A 16,541-nucleotide genomic window follows, 5' to 3' on the forward strand; every position below is an offset into this window, starting at 1 on the left:
TCACCGACTCGGCCCCAGTCATTCCCCTCGCTGGCCAGCAGAGGCCGCCATCCCCGGACTTCTAGCATTACATCATCCACATAGACTGATTGTGCACACACCTGATTTGAATCCCGGTAATGACCCACGCTACCTATATAAGCCATATAAGTCCAGTGCAAAGTCTTGTTCAGCCCCGGCCAGCTTTACTGAGCGTTCTTTCCTGCCTGATCTCCTGTGCATTACCCCGGACTGTTCCTGACTCTGAGTTGCCTTCTGCCTGCCCTCGACCCTCGCTTGTTACACGGACTCTGAACCACGATGCCTGCCCTCGACCCACGCTTGTCATAAGGACTCTGAACCACGCCGCCTGCCACTGATCTATGCCTGGTAAATCACTCTGTGTCTGTCAGCTGCCAGCCCCACAATCTTTATTGATTGTTGTTGATGTGAGTTCGCACTTTAGTGCGTGTTGGATGTTTGTTTTTGAACTGTGTCTAATAAACACTGCAAAATGGATCCCTCCGTGTCAGTCTCCCCGTTACGAGTTCAGTTTAGCTCAGTTCAGTGTGATTTAATAATCACTACTGAGAGTCCAAACACTGAAGAGCAAATTCATCGATGCGCAGCTCTACAGATCCCAAACCATGCAAGCTAGTGGCGACAGCGGCGAGGAAAAAAATTCACCATTTGGTGAAAGTGAAGAATTAAAAAACCTCGAGAGAAACCAGGCTCAGATGAGCACGATCATTTCTCCTGTGGCCAAATGTCTTGTGCAGAGCTGCAGTCTAGGCACCGGAGGCTGGAAAATGCAGGACCTCAGCGAAGACTTATCTGTCCCTGGAGTGTCACAGGAATCAGTCTCATGCTCTCCACTCCTCCATGACCACTACAGCAGCTGCTCAGGATACGGTCTGGTCCAGGATTGTGGAAACCTTGGGATCATCTCGGGGCTGGTCTTGGATTGAATTAGTGGCACTGCGTAGTCTGAGGGCCTCGGGATGAGTATCCCCAGGTGGAAATAGAGCATAAAGAGAATAATTTATGCATCGCTGCTGTTCATAGTGTATATAAACGAGATGCAGAAACCTGCAAGGAGCACATTCATGTATCATACTGTTAAGTGATGCATTGAGTGTATGCTTTACTAAACAGATAGGTCTAACATGTAGTTTTGAACTGAGAGAGTGTGTCTGAGCCTCGGACATTATCAGGAAGGCTATTCCAGAGTGTAGGAGCCATGAAAGAGAAGGCTCGACCTCCTTTACTTGACTTTGATGTTCTAGGTACTACCAGAAGCCCTGAGTTTTGAGATCTTAAAGAGCGAGTTGGATTGTAGCGAGACAGAAGGTTGGTTAGATAAACAGGAGCTAGATTATTTAAAGCTTTATAGGTGAGAAGTAATATTTTAAATTCAATACGAAACTTAACAGGCAGCCAGTGTAAGGAGGATAACATTGGGGTGATATAATCATATTTTCTAGACCTGTAAGAACTCAGGCTGCTGCATTTTGTACTAGCTGTAGTTTGTTAATAGAGGATGCTGGGCAGCCAGCAAATAAAGCATTACAGTAATCCAGCCTAGAAGTCATAAAAGCATGGACTAGCTTTTCTGCATCTGGGATGGATAGCATATTTCGTAACTTGGTGATATTTCTCAGATGAAAGAAGGCAGTTTTTGTGTCATGGGAGATATAATTCCACCGTGAAGCCCCTGAAATTAAATTGATCTGCTTTATTTTAGAGCTTTAGTGAACATTTTGGGGGACATTTAGTGAATATTTTTATATATATTTCTATTTTTGACCTAAAGGGCAAACACTGTGTACAGAATTACAGTTGAAGTTAAAATTATTCCACCTCCTGTGATTGTTGTTTCTTTTTCAAATATTTTCCAAATGATGTTGAACAGATTCAGGAATTGTTCACAGTATTTCCTATAATATTTTTTCTTCTTGATAAAGTCTTATTTGTTTTATTTCGGCTTGAATAAAAGCAGTTTTTAATTGTTTCAAACCCATTTTAAGGTCAATATTATTAACCCCCTTAAGCCATATTTATTTTGGATTGTCTCCAGAACAAACCACTGTTAAACAATAACTTGCCTAATTACCCTAACTTTACCCTAATTAACAAAGTCTTTAAATGTCAGTTTAAGCTGAATACTACAGTAGTGTCTTGAAGAATATCCAACCCAGCCTCAATCTGAAAACGTAGTCCAGTGGACGTTTCTGGAGACCGCGAAATACATCCCGGGAGGTACGTATTTGTGCAGTTTTTGTTTTTGCGAATCCGCTAGAGGCTGCTGTGTGCGCTTTTTCGTATCCCGAACGTCTCTTGCGAGTGCAGTTCGCGCCCGCACTGTTCTGGCGTGAACCCACCAGAGGCCGCTGTCTGACTGACCGAATGATTGACTGCGCGACCGGCCAATCAACTGACCCACCCTCCTCCTTCCCTGAACCCAACCAGTTTTACCGATTGACCCGCCCGCCCGCTCACTTCCCTAAACCGGAGCAACAATTTAGAAAAGCCGTCTAGAAAAAGAAAAGCCCTCGTCTGTTTTTTTTTTTCTTTTTTACCACGTTTTCGGATTTCACCACGTTCTCACCCTGTTATGAACTCGTTCGCTTTATTTTTTGGATTATGTTTTTGTCTTACTTGATTTCTGGAACCGCTCTTCCCCGTACTCGAACTCGGACGCCTTTGTCAACTCCTCCTCTGTGCATCTGAAGTCCGCCGACGCACACGATGAGCTGACCGAACAAACTGATTGCGACGGGAAAGCCCTCCACACGGAGGTAAGCGGTCAGCCGGCAAGCGCGAAAGGGAACGGCGTCACACCACCCTATAGCGTTCGCGTAAAAAAAATTAAATGCAGCCATACGTACCACCGGAAACGTATTTCGCGGTCTTCAGAAACGTCAGCGGGACTACGTTTTCAGAATGAGCCTGGGTTGAGAATATCTAATCAAATATTGTTTGTGTAAATCTTTTTTAAACAGTAGTTTTTGTTTACTAAAAATTCTCTTGCTTTAGATCCCCTAAAGGGTCGTCCAGATTTCCTGGTGTCATCCCGAATGTGACCAAAACCAGCAAGTGCCACGGACACCATCAGCCCATACCGACTGGTCAGGACGTTTATCATCTAACCCAGCAGAACCACACACACGCACACACCCCGAGCGGCCTCCAGCACAGCCACAGCAGGAGGATCAGATCCAGAGCCCGAGAACAGCAGGCCCTGACACCGGTCAAAAACACCAACGCTACTGCACTGGTCCAGAGACACGAACACCATCACCATCACGAACACCACCATCATCACCACTACCACCACTACCACCAGACATGATGCCGTCTACAGAACACAGGCTTCAGTTTAACCGTCAGGTCTGAAATTGGAAACATTTTCTGCTGACTTTTGAGCAGGTTTTTAAATGAAAGCTCTATTATTGGAGGAAATTTGTGGCTCATTTTATAGCTCTCCTAGAGCAGGAGCACTTTTAGCTTAGCTTAGCATAGGCCATTCAATCAGATTAGACCAGTAGCATCTCACTCATAAATAAACTATTAAAAATGTTAATAAAAGTTATGTTTTCGGACTTTTCATGGTCCCATAGTGCAATTCAAAAGCATACATAACCACAGGGGAAGATAAAAAATATAAACATGAATTACAAAATACGGATAATTGCTAATTTATGCATATATTTGTACAATTTAGAGTAAAGTTGAGTTTTTTATTACATTTAGCCAATTTTTTTGCTTTTAGCTAAGCTTAGCATAGATCATTGAATCGGATTAGACTATTAGCATCTATTTATTTCCATTTCCACTTCTTTGAATCCATTCAGCTGATCTTCAGGTCTGTCAAAAGCATTTTTAGATTAGCTTAGCATAGATCATTGAATCGGATTAGACCATTAGCATCTATTTATTTCCATTTCCACTTCTTTGAATCCATTCAGCTGATCTTCAGGTCTGTCAAAAGCATTTTTAGCTTAGCTTAGCATAGATCATTGAATCGGATTAGACCATTAGCATCTATTTATTTCCATTTCCACTTCTTTGAATCCATTCAGCTGATCTTCAGGTCTGTCAAAAGCATTTTTAGATTAGCTTAGCATAGATCATTGAATCGGATTAGACCATTAGCATCTATTTATTTCCATTTCCACTTTTTTGAATCCATTCAGCTGACCTCCAGGTCTGGCAAAAGCATTTTTGGCTTAGCTTAGCTTAGCTTAGCTTAGCTTAGAAAAAAAAATTAAAGGAAGAAAAAAAAATTTAAAACATGAATCATAACATACAGGAAACTGCTTATTTACAGGTATTATTTAAAATGGAAAGTTAGGTAGAGTTTTAACATTTTTGAATTCAGTCACACGATCCCCAGGTCTGGTAAGAACACTTTTAGCTTAGCTTAGCATAGGTTATTGAATTGGATTAGACCAGTAGCATCTCACTCATAAACGATTAAGAGTTTAGAAAATTTTCCTATTTAAAGCTCGACTCTAGTTACATCGTGTGCTAAGGCTGATGGGGGAAAATTGCTATTTTGTAGGCTGTGGGTGTGTCTATAGGAACTAAAATAGTTTCTTGATTATTATGGCAGAATAAGAGTATAGTTCCTAGCCATATCAGTCTAGAAAATAGCAATTGTTAATTTTCTGTCAGTCTTAGTACATGATGTAATTTTAAAAGTGTCAAGCTATAAATAGGAATATTATCAAATCTTTTTGATTATTTTGTTAGCAAGATGCTAATGGTCTAATCTGATTCAATGATCTATGCTAAGCTAAGCTAAGCCAAAAGTGCTCCCAAACTTAATTATCCAAACTTATCAAAAACGATATTTTGCCATTTTTGTGAGCAAGATGCTAATGGTCTAATCTGATTCAATGATCTATGCTAAGCTAAGCTAAAAGTGCTTTTTAATCTTAATTATTCAAATTTTATCAAAGTTATTGAAAAGGTCATTTCTTTAATTTTGTGACCAAGATGCTAACGGTCTAATCCGGTTCAATGATCTATGCTAATTAAAATAAATTTAATTACTTTTCAAACAAAGTAATTAAAAAAATTAATGGAATTCAAATGATGTATATAGTAATGAATTCATGTTTTGAGGTAATTTACCCAACACGGATCAGTGTAAGAGTGATGAATCAATGATTATTGTAGCCAATCACAGTCATTTCTGATGAGCTTGTGAAAACAACAGCCAATCAGTGGTGTTTAAGAACCTGCTCAACAGTGTTTGTGGGAAATTAATGGTTTTAGTACCAACTGGAGGATTGAAGTCAGCACTTTTTGACAACGTTACTGTTTCTGGACCAAAGACATCAGATGAAGCTGCAGATTCGCTCGAGTCAGTGAACATCGAACAGACGAGCGGCACAATCCTGTTATAAAGTTCACAGAGTATTTCTAAAAAAGTGTATGTCATATATTCAGAAATATAGCTCTGGGCAAACTCAGGCACTTATTATGTTGAGTAACTAGACGGATTAATTATGAATAGGATGGAATAAAGCTACATTTGGACTTTGCTGATAGTTAACATGAGAACAGCACAGTTGTGGGGATTTTCCCCCTTAATTTTTTGTCATTATATTATCATGGCATGAAATCATTTTGAGAGGCACAAACCAGCCAAACTAAGCACAGAAATATATTCCAAATAAGTGGTTTAGTACAATTAGAGACCCAAGGAAAAATTACTTAAAATAGGACAAACTAATATGATTACCATCGTTAATATTTCATCCAAAATACAGTGTTAAGACATCAACCTGAGTTGTATCATTTTTGATGATCATTTGACATTAAGATTGTGTTTTATACAGGTCTGTATTTTATGAATTGTGAGGTTTGAATTCAAAAGATTTTTTTACAAAGCATTGCACACAAAAACAAACACACTCATACAGTTGAAAGCAGAAGTGTACACACACTGTATAAAAACGCACATAACGATTTAAAAAAGTCAGATGTTAATGTGACTGAACTTGTTCTCCTTTAGGTAAGTCAGGATTATCAAATGTGTTTCTGTTGTGCTTAATAGCAGAATAATGAGAGAGATTGTTTGAGAAATGATTATAACTCTTCTTGAAAGTCAAGTTTACACACAATAAGATTATTCTGCCTCTGGAAAAGCTCAGATGATGATGTCAAGATTTTGGAAGTTTCTGATTGGCTAATTGACGACATTTGAGTTAATGTGAGGCACAACTGTAGAATAGTATTGAAGGAAAACCCCAAACACACTGCTTCCTTGTGTGACAACATGGGAAAATCAACAAGCCAGAATCAACAACAAAGCCAGATTACAATTAGCTAAATGACACTGGGAAAAGAGTAATGTGTGGAGACATGTCCTGTGCTCTGATGGAGCTAAGGTTGAACTGATGGCCATAATGAGCAGTGTTACATTTGGAAAACAAAGGGGAAAGCTTACAAGCCTAGAAACACCATCCCAACTGTGAAGTATGGGGGCGGCAGCATCATGTTGTGGGACTGTTTTGCTGCAGGAGGGACTGGTCCACTTCACAGCATAGATGGCATCATGAAGAAGAACATATGGAGAAATACTGAAGCAACATCTCAAGACATCAGCTAGGACATTACAACTTGGCCACAAATGACTCTTCCAAACAGACCATGACCCTAAGCATACTGCCAAATTAGTGATAATGTGCTTTAAGGACAACAGAGTGAATGTTTTGGAGTGGCCATCACAAAGCCCTGACCTCAATCCTATAGAAAATGTGTGGGCAGAGTTGAAAAAGCTTGTGCGAGCAAGACAGCCTACAAATCTGACTCAGTGACACCAATTCTGTCAGGAGGAATGGGCCAAAATGCCTTCAAACTATTGTGAGAAGCTTGTGGAAGGAGACCCAAAACATTTGACCAAAGTTATACAGTTTAAAAGCAAAGCTAAAAAATACCAAGGAAATGTGTGTAAACTTCTGACTGTCTAGAAATTAATAAAAATCCTCTCATTATTCTGGCATTTAGCAAATTAAATCATTTAGGTAATCCTAACAGACCTAAAATAGTAAACTTTAGTATGAGTTACCATCAGACATTTAAAAAAAATGGTTATGTTCCTTTTTTAGAGTGTATGTAAACTTCTGCTTTCAACTGTATATATCATCAAATATATAATGATATATTCAAATATATCAATTGACAATGGACTGTTGAATTATGTGACAATAACGCAGTGATACGACCACCGTGGCAGACCCTGGGGAAAGCAGCATTCAATCAAATGAACCTCTACGTTCTCTTAATTGTGATAAACTAATATGGTTTTTCTATCTTTAATAGAATAGTGCTCATGCATATGTATTGGAAATCAAAATATCCATTCAAACCACAATATTATTAGTATTATTGTTTTAAAATTCACCCCATGGTTGGTTACTTGTGAGAAAGTATGATTTATTTCCTTCTTATTGTATCTGATATATTAAAAGGGACCTATTATGCCCCTTTTTACAAGATGTAAAATAAGTCTCTGATGTACCCTTAAGTGTGTGTGTGAAGTTTCAGCTCAAAATAGCACACAGATAATGTTCTCTAACTCTCTGAAACTGACCCTTTGGTGCTTTGATCCTAATTGTGGTGTTTTGGTGACTGTCGCTTTAAATTCAAATGAGATTGTGCTCTTTTCAGAAGAGGGCGGAGCTATAAATGCCTGTGTGTCAGCATAGTGGCAGATTCAAAGACAAGACTAACGTCCTATGCTAATAAGGGTGAGATGGGCACTAGTGGGCGGGGCTTTCCCCCTCTGATGACACGTACAAAGGGAGAATGTCAATCAAAGTGTTTCCGCAGAGTGTTTATATCAAGTCTGATCATAAACAATAGAACTAATACATGTTGACCATTAGAGGCTGGTTATATCCACATTCTGCTGCCACACAACTGTGTTTAAACCCCTTATAAAAGTGATTTTTGCATAATAGCTCCCCTTTAAGACATATATGATGGATACATGCACAGAAGGATGAGCCCATGATGCTCTGCTTTTCCTCAGACATGTCTCTGTCAGTCTGATGCGTCTCTTCAAGTGTTTCTCCTTATCTCGGATCTCAGGTGAACTGTGCTGCTGCTCTGGAAAATAAAAGGCTATTTCTCCTTCTGGAGAGTCTGCCATGGACTGAACGCCTCCCTCTGACCGGAGGAAATATCACCACTGCCAGTTTGAATGCTAGAATATCCTTTATGTTTATAAGTAAAACTATAAAGCTATACACTTTTTACTGTATGATTATACTGCACATGCATATTTATCATGGTTTATATGTATGCATTTGTTTTTATATATATATTTTAATAAAAATACATCTACTGAAAGTGTCGTCTGCATTGCATTCATAAACACAATCGGCAAAGTAAGAATCGCCTCGCTCATTTACATGCTACAGACTGAAAAGTAAAAAGACGTTTATATAAAGGTAATAATGTTGAAAATAATGTAAATTTATGCATTTTTTTTTTTTTTTGCATGTTTGGTCCTCTATTCATGCTCATTTTATTACATTACATGTACATCACATTACATGATTACATTACATGCTACAGACAGAACAGTTGAGGTAAATGAATACACAAATAAATTCAGTAATAAATAAATATGAAAATAAATAAACACAAATGAATATAAATGAATCAAAAATAATACATATTTAAGCATTTATGTATTTATTTTATTTATTTATTTTGCATGTTTGGTCCTCAATAACTCAAGGCATATTATCCCTATGGTTAAACTGCGTCCAACACAATATTGATGAGAAGTTTGTTTATATATAAGCCTATATATAGGCTAGTTGGCTGGTTTTAGCTGTTGACCAGGCTGGTTTTAGAGGGGTTTTGGCCACTTCTAGGCTGGTTTCCAGCGATTGCCAGCCTGGTCTTAGCTGATCAGGCTGGGAGATGACCAGCTAAAACCAGCTACGTCCAGCTTAAACCAGGCTGGTCTGGCTGGTTTTAGCTGGTGGTCATTTTCCAGCCTAATCAGCTAAGACCAGGCTGTAAATGGCTGGAAACCAGCCTGGAAGTGGCCAATACCCATCTAAAACCAGGCTGGTCAACCAGCTAAAACCAGCCAACCAGCTTAGGCTGGTTTAAGCTATTTTTCAGTATTTGAAAAAATAAACACAAATGAATATAAATGAATCTCAAGTAATATATGTTTATGCATGTTTGGTCCTCCATACCACAAGGCATATTATCCATAAGATTAAACCTTGTACAACACAATACTGATCAGCAGGAAACACATAATAAGCGCGCAATGATTGGCTAAAAATTGCTGGACGAAGAAACGAAGCTTTTCGAAAGTTTGAATCAACTGAATCAACTGCTTCGGAAAATGATTCAAAGCAATTGTGTACGTATGCAGCTATTTGCTATTTAGATATTTTCAAATTAAGACTAGCTAAACACTTTATAGACACTGGTTCATATATATACTTAAATTTATTAAACCAAAGCGGTGAAATGTCGAAAATTCCTCAAACATTTAGGACAATTAACGTTAAGCATGGTTTGCTGAACTCGCGTGACTTTGAAGGTTTGATTGAAACGCGATCCGAATCTTTCTAAACAAATAGCCTATTAGAATGCTGAGCTTCTCCGAAACGCTTATTGTCAGTTAAGTGAGGTAGAAGTTAGGGTTGATTATGTTAAGACACATGGTTATTTTGTTAAGTGATTCAATGAATTGTGCTCATTTAAAACTAGTGGTTAGCATAAAGCTAGCGGGATATGATATTTTTATTGAAGCCTGAGTTCATCTTTCATAGTACGTATGTGTAACGTTGAGTTTATCTTCAAAACTAGCTGAAATCGTCGAAAACCTTGGTAAAGTACGTTGTTAAACAGTGATGATCTGAGGAATTTCTTATTTGAGTGAATTAAAAAGTGTGCTACACATTTATAGTTACAGTTAATTGTGATGAGGAGATGTTCTTCTCACTAATATCAACAATAACAGGGTGTCCGTGGGGTCTTAAATGTCTTAAATCCCAAAAAACTAGAATTTAGGCCTTAAAAAGTCTTAAATGTACTGAAATAGTGTGCTGTATGTCTTAAATCTTTTTTTAAACTCGTCGTTTCCTTTGTTCATCAATCTGGGACCTCTACAATCACCAGCAACAATCCATCTCAATAAAACATTTTATTTAAGAATTGAATTTATAATAATATTTGCCGTAATGGATTAATTATTTTCCTGACCTGTATTTTTAGTAATGATATTATTATTATCATCATCATCATCATCATCATCATCATCATTATTATTATTATTATTATTATTGTACATCAAATGTATTTAGTTATAATCATTCACAGGGCAAGTGAAAATTTCCAATATTAAAAAAATCCTTAGTGTTTTGCTCTGTATAAGTCTAAAAAATTATTCTTAATGGTCTTAACAAGTCTTAAATTTAATTTGGTGAAACCTGCAGGAACCCTGAATAAGCACTATTAACAGCCACTGACTAGAAATCATCTAATATAAAAAACAAAACAAAAACACTAGCATTATGCGGACTCCAGCGCCATCTTGAGGCGAAATTGGTCAATTATACCAAATTATTGCATTGATAATTATGTTGTAATGTTACATTTTGGATGCAGAAGTAATTAAAGTCAAGCGGTGTCTTGCAGTAATATTCAGTTGTATTGTTCTATTTTGTTATCAATAGTATAGAATTTAATGCATACCTCATCAAAACTACAAGAATTTAGTCTTCACACTGTTACAGGTAAAACTTAATAACAATAAATATGCCTATATTCATATAATTTAAATGTATATATATTTTAATCACTATAAACTAGCCATCAGTAAGCTTATAATGTAGGTGTATTCTAAAAATGTAACTCAACCTGCAAAACCGACATGGAAAAAATACTACTGATTTATAGTAAATGCTTAGTCATTTTGAACAATACAACAGTAAAGAGTATGTTTAATATTTTTAACACGTTCACACATGCAGTTATAACAAACTCTTAAACTAATATTTATTAGTTATCGGCTTTATTAAGTTTTAACTACAGTAATCTGTGGTGGATTGGAGTATAATATACTCTAGTTGTAGAAAAGCACAGTATTGTGTTCCTTGCGTTCTAGATTTACAGTGATCAGCATATATGAGAACACCCCCCACAAATCTCTCATATATATATATATATATAATTTTTTTTTATATAGGAAGCTTTACAATATTATATTTGTGCATATACATTATTAGTCAATAGGCATGGGCCGATATAAGATTCTGACTATGATAACCTTGGATATAAATATCACGGTATTGCGATTACTGCTCTAAGATATATTATTTTTAAATGTCTGGATAAAAAACAAAGCCTTTTTTTCCCTTTGTACACAATATATTGTAATTTGGGAAACATTAAAAATATTTTGGAGCAGTAAACATGTCAGGCTAAATAATTCAAATAATTTATTGATTTCTGCTGCCTTTATTTGTTTAAAAAAACACTTATTTTTATTTTTACAATTTAAAAGGCACCTTTGTTTATCTTTTCTGTTAGAAATACTGTTATCCTAAAAAAAAAGTAAATAAATAATCATACTCATGCCTTAGGAACAGTATTGCAGATCATTTTGACGGTTTTAAAATCTTGACTTTACCAAACCGAGGTATACCTTGAACACGGTTATCGTCCCATATTAGTCAGTACTGAAGCCAAATCTGGAGCTTATCTAGCAAAATAACTTACAGTAATGGTTCAAAAATGAGTAGCACCAATTTATATGTTAGGGAAAATATGAAATACATTTTTCAAAAACAGCAAAAATCTAAAGAAAATTAAAAATATGTATAATTTTGTTGAAATGTAATTTGTATTTTTATTTTGCATGAATTTAAGTGTATTATTCGTCCATTTCTAAAGATGTTCTGTGACTAAGATATTATTTTAATAAATATATCTAGTTAATAAATCTGTTTTGTTCAAATGCACATATGTATTACCCATATTCACTGAGAAATAGATAAAAATATTCATTTTCAAAATGGGGGTGTACTTAATTATGCTGAGCACTGTAGCCGAATGACCACAACAGGTTAACTGGATTCAAAAACACTGTAATATCAGGCCCGTAGCCAGGGGGGGTTCGGGTGGTTCGAAAGAACTACCCCCCCACTGACAAAGGTCCTGGTCCTGAATTTTTGCCACTATATTCTCATTTGACCTGTTTTGACTGCTACATCATCAAAAATTGTCTTGAACCTTATTCATGAGAAAAAAAAAATTGACCAATGAAAAGGTCCGAAGCACCAAAAGCAGCCGATTAATGTTAATTTTAATACTAATAAAGCGGTGTATAACAATCCAAAATCAAACATAACGTTTTCAGGGGTAGCTTAAATAATGTGACGGTGCTCTTTGTGTAAAGGATTCATCAGAATAAACTTCAAAATCAGTGCAAGGCACTCAAAAAGTGTGAATTTTTTTTTTTTTTTCAAGTCTTTATTGACATGTCTGTTCCTTAAAACTGTGGCTGCATCAGGTTACCCTGATAAAGTCAAGTGTTATAAAACGTATAGGCACAGTTTTAGGAAATAGCTATGTCAGTAAAGGCTTTTTAATATTTTTTCCACATTTATCGAGTGCCTTAGACCAGTGGTTCTCAAACTTTTTTCATCAAGTACCACCTTAGAAAAAAATTGTTTCTCCAAGTACCACCAAAATGAGCAGCATTGAAATACAATAGCGTAGTAGGCCCAGTAAAGCAGTTACAACTCTGCACAGTTAAAAAACCTGGCAGATTACCACAGAAATATAGCCCTATATAATATATGGCATATTAAATACATAATTTTTAATACATTTTGAATTATATGTAGCATGTACATGACATATTTCATTCCTCCGTGTACCACTAGAAGGAAGTCCGCGTACCACTATTGGTACACGTACCACAGTTTGAGAACCACTGCCTTAGACTGACTTTAGCTGTTTATATGTGTTTAATTAGGCTGTTGTTGTTGTTAGATGAATTTTCAAGAGACGAAAATTGTGAAGCTCTTTTCTTTATATTTGTTTAATATTAATCTTTAGTTCAAAAAAAGGTAATGATTCGCACTCAATTGCTTCGTACTGTTTTTATCTTTTATTTTTCTTACATTTTACGGGTGATTAAAAGACAGACGTTTCAGCACAAAGCCTTCCTCAGTGTGACATAATTCTTTAGCTCCACCCTTTTATCGCATAGTCAATCACAATGTGCAATTAATTAGACTGATTAATTATATTAACATTAATTATGTTTTTTGTGGATAAAGGTATTTTTCGAGAGGTAAATGATGTACTGTAATGAAAAAGATAATTTTGATGAACTTGATGATGTTTGATGTGCTGTTTTCTTATGTAATGTTATTGAAGGTAAAGGTATTTTTCTAGTAATTGATCATGATATTGTAATGAAAAAGATAATTTTGATGAACTTGATGATGTTTGATGTGCTGTTTTCTTATGTAATGTTATTGAGGGTAAAGGTATTTTTCGAGTAATTGATCATGATATATTGTAATGTAAACTGTTAAAAATATGATGATAATTGAGATGCTGTTTTCTTATGATGTTTCTTGAATGTAGGTATTTTTTTATGTTTCGCAAGTTGTTTTTGAAGATGAGGGTAAATGTCTCTTGTATAATTGATTTGGTGGTAGAGGTGAAGGTAAGACTTGTGTTTTTTAATCTTTGAGTAATTGTTAAATGTAGGAAACTTTTAATGTAAACTGTTAGATTTTCATTGTATTGATGTACACCTGTATAATGATAATAGTTGATGCACTTTATCTCTGTAGAGGTCGGAAATGTGAAGATTGTTTATTGTTATTGCTGTGAAGATTATAAGTTATTGTGTGATTAATGGATAATGAAATGGGAGTGACGATCTAACTAACTGCACATTGTGATTGACTATGGGATAAAAGGGTGGAGTTAAAGAATTATGTCACACTGAGGAAGGCTTTGTGCTGAAACGTCTTTCTTTTAATCAGCTGTAAAATGTAAGAAAAATAAAAACAGTACGAAGCAATTGAGTTTGAATCATTACCTTTTTTAAATAATAGCAATGATAAGATTAACGCACCAAACCAAAGAAGTAACTAAAAAAACGCAAGCGCGCAGGGCAAACTTCAGTAACTCACACACGTGATTTATAAATCTTTAGGAAATATTTTTGGTACATTAAAAATGGAGGATACAACAAGCTAATCCAGCAAAAAAAAAATAGTGCTTAAAATGCCACTTATTGAAATATTTAAACATCATAATTTAATAAAAAAATGAGGTAAACAACTGCAAAAAGTCTACATTTTGAGCAAAAGAACCGCTCCTTTCACCAGGCTGGCTACAGGCCTGAATATTCAATATTGTACTTTTTATGTGGTGAAAAAGATGATGAAGTTGATTATTTGAGAAAGACATGTTCTCTTGTCAGCCTGAAGGCCGATGTCTCTTCAACTTTACACTTGATGCTTCAATGCATTATTTGTAACAACATCTAAAGCTTATTGTAACTGCATTCAGCACATTTCAGAGGCGCAAACAGTGTCTATAACTGGTTATAAGGCGTGCTTTGAGCGCAGGCCAGTGAGGATTTAATCGGGGGCCAAATAAGGACCCCAACCGCGCCACACAATGACCCCCGTGAAAGGCGAGGGGAGGGTCGGAGAAATGCAAATGCACGTACTTTGTGCATCGCGAGAGAACCTCCTCTGCCATTGACAAGTGGCTCTTTCCTTTCGGAGTGGGTGGAAGTTGGAAAATAATGCCAGTTAAGCGCTGCCACTTTCACACGGTCACCCGCATTCCTTCATCTGCGCGCGGACGCAAGGGGAGCGCGCGGAGGTGACGCGACGCGCCGCTGCTTTTCAGCACGGTAAGAGACTTTAATACATTCTGCCTCTGGATGATCATGACAAAACACATCATGCAACCTCATGTTTAGTCGAGTTGAAAGATTTTTATGTTGCTTAAATGGTTTATTTGATGTAGTTTGCTGGTTTGATAAGATTTTTTTCAAGTATTATTTAAATGTTTTACAATATGACATGCATATTGGAGGAAGAAAAGTTGCTTTTACTGTATTTTGGTGATAGGATGTAGGTCACATGCTGTAAAAATATCTGTAATTCAGCAGTTTTTCATATTTTGTGATTTATTGTATTATGGTTTTTAATTTCTCTTTAACTTTTGATGTTGAAAAATTAGAAAAAGAGACTTTTTATTGACATTTTTAGTAGTTTGAAGAGATATATTGCCTGGGATGGATTTATAAATAAAATATATGACTGTTTTGATTATGTATTTTATTAATATGAGATGTCAGTCCAAATATCTACCTGATTATGTATATTCACTGCTTTTTTTTTTTTTTTTTGAGGTAGTCATTAATGAGTGTTTATATTAAACAGAAAGTTTTAAAGGGATAGTTCACATAAAAATGAAACTGTACTCACTAAAAACTCAACCTCAAGTGTGTTTATACAATATATTGTATTAGAAAAAATATATAGAGAATTAAATCTAAAGAACAGAAAATGGTAGGTTTTAAGCAGGTTTTTGTAATTCACATAATCAGCCACACTGTAAATAATATCCATAAATTAATAGTTTTCCATATTTTGGGATTCATTTTTTCATTTTCCCCATTTATTTCTGCTTTTGAACTGCATTATGGGGTCTTGTTGTTTCAGCAAACGATGCTTCATTGTATCTTAAATGTTTGAAGAAGTTTTGACATTTCACCACTATAGCTTAAACAATTTAAACAGGATATAGTTTTTGGTTGTAGTTTTTTCCTTTAACTTTTGATATTGAAAGTTACTTTTATTGAGATTTTTAAAAGTTTGTAGTGATATTTTGCCTGGGATTGTTTTGTAAATAATTAAAAAACTTGTAAAAAAACTGCCAGTACTTTTCTGTTATGTTTTACAGACTTAATTTTATTATTTCTTATCTTATTGACTAAAATATAGGGATGCATGATATATCGGCGACCATATCATTATCGGCATATAAATGTTATTTTTAAGATTATCGTTATCGATACGATATCTAAATTAGGCCGATATCTTTAAGCCGATAAATTATGTAATTGTACTGCCTCATGCATGCACGGGCGGAACTTGTTTAGACTTGTCCTGTGCACTATAATGGAGCTCTCCTCACACTGTTTATTCCTTCAAAGTCCATCCTTTCTTCATGTGGTACTGCTGTGCATTAATAACTCAGTAAGTAACCATGTTCCTCATCACTGTAGATATCTTTAATTGAGTGTCGTTGTGTATTTTGGTTTAAATCGCCTCAGGAAAAATATTACATGTATAAACATCACAGCAGAGATGCACACGTGCTAAACAACTAGGGTTGTATGTAATCTGATATGATTATTTTATTATTATCAACGGGTTGCTTGCCATGTGTTGTTGATGTAAGATTGTATTCAGCTTGATTGGAATATTTATATTGATTATAACAAGCGCGCGTGAGAGCTG

The 16,541-nt window shown here is 35.8% G+C and overlaps 4 protein-coding genes across 24 annotated transcripts in view; 3 read left to right on the forward strand and 1 right to left on the reverse strand.

Moving 5' to 3' along the window:
• Positions 1-4,232, forward strand: part of nkd2b (NKD inhibitor of WNT signaling pathway 2b) — a 62,915-nt gene extending 58,683 nt beyond the window's left edge. Inside the window, exons 11-12 of one of the 10 annotated variants that reach the window (XR_015510652.1) lie at positions 3,016-3,844; positions 3,959-4,232. Coding sequence is in view for 1 of the 10 variants with exons in the window: in NM_001097586.1 (NP_001091055.1) it covers positions 3,016-3,331 (316 nt within the window). In the remaining 9 variants the exon portion in view is untranslated. 10 annotated transcript variants of the gene reach the window in all.
• The window catches only part of smpd5 (sphingomyelin phosphodiesterase 5), a 706,732-nt gene that overhangs the window by 248,332 nt on the left and 441,859 nt on the right, over positions 1-16,541 (forward strand). The gene's annotated exons all lie outside the window — the stretch shown is intronic.
• brd9 (bromodomain containing 9) overlaps positions 1-16,541 on the reverse strand; it is a 164,123-nt gene that overhangs the window by 131,061 nt on the left and 16,521 nt on the right. The gene's annotated exons all lie outside the window — the stretch shown is intronic.
• The window catches only part of plekhg4b (pleckstrin homology domain containing, family G (with RhoGef domain) member 4B), a 156,847-nt gene continuing 155,155 nt past the window's right edge, over positions 14,850-16,541 (forward strand). For all 8 annotated transcript variants that reach the window (XM_087284857.1, XM_087284860.1, XM_087284862.1 and 5 more), the window contains exon 1: positions 14,850-14,923. The gene's annotated coding sequence lies outside the window, so the exon portion shown is untranslated. The remainder of the gene's footprint in view (positions 14,924-16,541) is intronic.

Source organism: Danio rerio, chromosome 16 (genome assembly GCF_052040795.2).
Source record: "Danio rerio strain M-AB ecotype USA chromosome 16, GRCz13ab, whole genome shotgun sequence".
NCBI lineage: Eukaryota > Metazoa > Chordata > Actinopteri > Cypriniformes > Danionidae > Danio > Danio rerio.